A 3,694-nucleotide genomic window follows, 5' to 3' on the forward strand; every position below is an offset into this window, starting at 1 on the left:
AGATGACACCCAGCTCTATCTGTCCATGAAGCCAGATAACACACACCAATGAGTTAAACTGCAGGAATGTCTTAAAGACATAAAGACCTGGATGGCTGCTAACTTTCTGCTTCTTAATTCAGATCAAACTGAGGTTATTGTACTCGGCCCTGAAAAGCCTAGACTCTTAAATTAAATTCAGCTAAATTACATACTTATATATAAATGGTGGTCACTGGGTGCTGGACAGTGGCTTTGTCTACTGATCAGGATAAGATGGGTTAAATGGCAGTGACTGAAAGAACGAGATCATGGCCTCTCCCTTAGAGACAGGGTGAGAAGTTCAGCCATCCGGGAGTGACTCAAACTAGAGCCAGCTGAGGTGGTTCGGGCATCTGACAAGGATGCCTCCTGGGTGAGGCCCCGGGGCAGACCCCGGACACACTGGAGTCAGTGGCTGGGGAGAGGGAGGTCTGGGCTTCTCTGCTTGGGCTGCTGCCCCTGCGACCCTGGTCGCTGGTCACTTGTTGGATGTGAAGAAGTGAAATGTCAGAGATTTCTGCTTATCCTTGTCAGTGGGTGGAGCCTATTACAGCTACCGTACTGTGAGAGGCGGCGTACACCCTGGACAGGTCGCCAGGCTGATGCAGGGCAGTCAAACTTTAATCAGACACAATTTTTGCCATGCATTCTCTACGGAGTGTGATTATGCTGTGTTTGAGTCACACCAACCAACGTGATGCTCAAATGAGCAGATTGACGGGACAACATGGAACAGAAAGGAAACATGCTGCTGCAGTCTCACCTTTTGCCTTTTTCTCCGGTTCGGTCAGAGCTCGCTTTGCACGCACGACAGCTGTGCACGCCTCATCTGAAACACCATAACCAAAGCACGAGTGAGCCATGCAGCACTTTAACCGCAGCGTCTCCCTTCACTCATTTACTGACTGACGTACTGCTGGTCGAGGGGGCCGTGTTGGCGTTGGTGATGAAGGTGAGGCCGGCCAGACGGAAAACATCTGCGCTGTCTTTACCGCCGCCTCCACCGCAGCCCAGGTCGCTCTGCTCGATGTGACGAAGAACCTGCGGGTCAAAGTTCATTCTGTCAGTTGTCAACACGTGGAAATTGAAATATCGTCCCTTAAAGTCAGAGTCGACATAAAGGGCCATCAGTTTGTTGTTGTGTCTGTTTTTAATGACAAACCGAAGCAAACTGCCTCGGATAAAACGGTATGATTTTGGTGTTACCATGGAAACGGGGTCTCGGTAGTTGGGCCGTAGGGTAAAGATGGCGGCGTCGACAGCAGACAGCGCCACCAGGCCATCCTGATTGGCCCTCACATCCAGCTGGAGTTGTTCCTTGGGCTTGTAGTACTGCTCACCCAGAGACATGTCAGTCTACCACACACAGAAAAGCACACACACACACACACACACACACACACACACACACACAAAGGATCAGCGATGTTCAATGTGCTGACCAGAAGCTTGCAGGAAGTGCACAAACATACGCGACAACACTGACACAGAACCTTTTCTGGTTTTTATGAAGTCCTAACTATCCATCAGGTTTCTCCCGCTTATCCAAAGACAGCCATGGTGACTTTGGATAAGCGGGTACTCCAGGCATCCTCCGCTCTACAGACACTTTCCAGCTTCTCCTCTGGGATCACGATGTGCTCCAAGGCCAGATAAGATATACAAATAACCTCTCCAGAGGGATCTGGGCCTGTGCAGAGGCATCAGAGCCCAGAACACCGTCCTTCCTGACCAGTGAGGTCACAGTCCACATCCCAGAAACCACATCTGTAATGTTGAGGGTCAACACATCTTCCACCCAGCCTGTCCCTGTGGGTGGCGACTCCACAGAGACGGGATCATGGCAGGTATTCAAGTTATTTCTTCTGGCTGTGCTCAGCCCTCTGAATTCAGCCCTGTCCACCAACCTCTACTCTGGGGTCCAGATTCAGGAGGGGGCCCTGGTTTTTCACTTCCAGTGAGGTTATCCAGCACAGAGATTTCTGTTTCTCTCTGGTATTTTGAAGCGTTAACTGCTCTAGTGCTGAGAGGCTGTTCTGTCCTGGGCTCAGACACACAGAAGTTGAAGGTGCAGGCAGGGTTTGAGCCACCAGGCATCAACCATCAGCTAACAGCTAACACCACACTGATGCCCATGCTGTGCGGTCTCACAGCAAGCAAACTGGTCTCAGGATTGCACTCAGGATTAGGCTTGCACTGGTCTATTAGCTTTAAGTCATCCCGAGGTTCGACTCTTGGATTACAGGTCCAGAGCTTCAGGTTTTCTTGGGTTTTTGGTTCCTGTTGGATATGAAGAACCGTGACCCCCATTTCACACCTGCAGCACCTCCCTGCCCCCCTGAAACCTCGTGTCGGTCTTATTCCAGGCGTGTTTACCTTCCTTGACGTCCGTTTGAACATATCATTACACCAGACTCTGGAGCGACAAACCACAGGCTGTTGTGTGATGCTGTACCTGGAGCCCGCTGATGCATCTGTCTTCGACGGCCAGCCACACGGAGTCGGCCACCAGCTCGGATGTCCCCTCTCCAAACAGGATGTAGTAGACCAGCACCCTGATGGACGGCACCATGGCGGGCGTCACCTGAAAGCTCAGGCTATGTTTGTTGTCAGCGTTGGAGAGAACCTTCTGGCTGCCGAAATCCACCACCTTCCCTTTAGAGATCACCTGAGGGAGCGCGGCACAATGTTGTGAGAAATAATACAAACAGGAACAGCAGCATTGTGTGGCAGCTTCTCCTCACCAGGTAGCTGATGGTTGTGATGGGAATGTAGGAGGGCGTGGCCGAGTACACGCTGAGACGCGCTGGTCGTCCCACCTGGAGGCCGGGACCCATCAGTGGGGTGTCGATGTAGAGATATCGTTGGTTTGGCGAGTAATAAGCGACCGCCGTCAGAGTCAGACTGCTCTGACTGGCTGCTGGGAGGGTGGAGTCATCCGTCTGAAACTGTCAACAACAGCAAGGGGAGATGTTAGCAACAAGTACACAACTAAACAATAAGTCCACACCATCATGACATGAAGTTAAAATTTAAAAGACAAATAAACAACAACGAGTGAAGAAGCAGACAAGACGGGAAAAAGTAAACAACAAAATACAAACAAAATAAATAAACAGTAAATAAAATAAGAAAACAAGGAAACAACACGTAAAAAAACAAACTAAAGAAGCACACAGGAAACAGATCTGAGCAACACTTCCTGTCTTCTTTCTTTGGTCATTGTCACACAGTCACATGATCACGTGCTCACAAATCCAGCACGGCTAATTTTACCTGTCCCTGAGACACACACATCTAAAGCACCTGCAACGCCCACCTTGAGAACAGCCCTGACTCCATCACCAGGTGTGTTGCAGATGAAGAAAGTGAGGCCGTTTGATTCGCTGGTGGAGCTGCCGGTGCAGGACATGGCCTCGAGGTCCCTCCCCTGTCTGAACAGCTCATTCTCCACCAGACTGACCTGAACACCTCTCACTGGTTTGTCTATGTGATCCTTCACCTGCACCTGTAGAGACACGGTGAAACAGCAACAATGGACAAACTGCTTTAAACTCGAGGAGTGTTACAGAGATGTACAGGGAGTGCAGAATTATTAGGCAAATGAGTATTTTGTCCACATCATCCTCTTCATGCATGTTGTCTTACTCCAAGCTGTATAGGCTCGAAAGCC

The 3,694-nt window shown here is 50.2% G+C and overlaps 1 protein-coding gene across 1 annotated transcript in view; it reads right to left on the bottom strand.

Annotated features, from left to right (window-relative positions):
* The window catches only part of c5 (complement component 5), a 23,218-nt gene that overhangs the window by 7,296 nt on the left and 12,228 nt on the right, over nucleotides 1-3,694 (bottom strand). The window contains exons 11-16 of the mRNA XM_013914934.1: nucleotides 3,341-3,529; nucleotides 2,766-2,969; nucleotides 2,477-2,689; nucleotides 1,228-1,377; nucleotides 936-1,062; nucleotides 785-850 (exon numbers count right to left, since the gene is read on the bottom strand). Coding sequence (XP_013770388.1) covers nucleotides 785-850; nucleotides 936-1,062; nucleotides 1,228-1,377; nucleotides 2,477-2,689; nucleotides 2,766-2,969; nucleotides 3,341-3,529 — 949 coding nt within the window. The remainder of the gene's footprint in view (nucleotides 1-784; nucleotides 851-935; nucleotides 1,063-1,227; nucleotides 1,378-2,476; nucleotides 2,690-2,765; nucleotides 2,970-3,340; nucleotides 3,530-3,694) is intronic.

Source organism: Pundamilia nyererei, unplaced genomic scaffold (assembly GCF_000239375.1).
Source record: "Pundamilia nyererei isolate P.nyererei 1_Seehausen unplaced genomic scaffold, PunNye1.0 scaffold00238, whole genome shotgun sequence".
In the NCBI taxonomy this organism is placed as follows: Eukaryota; Metazoa; Chordata; class Actinopteri; order Cichliformes; family Cichlidae; genus Pundamilia; species Pundamilia nyererei.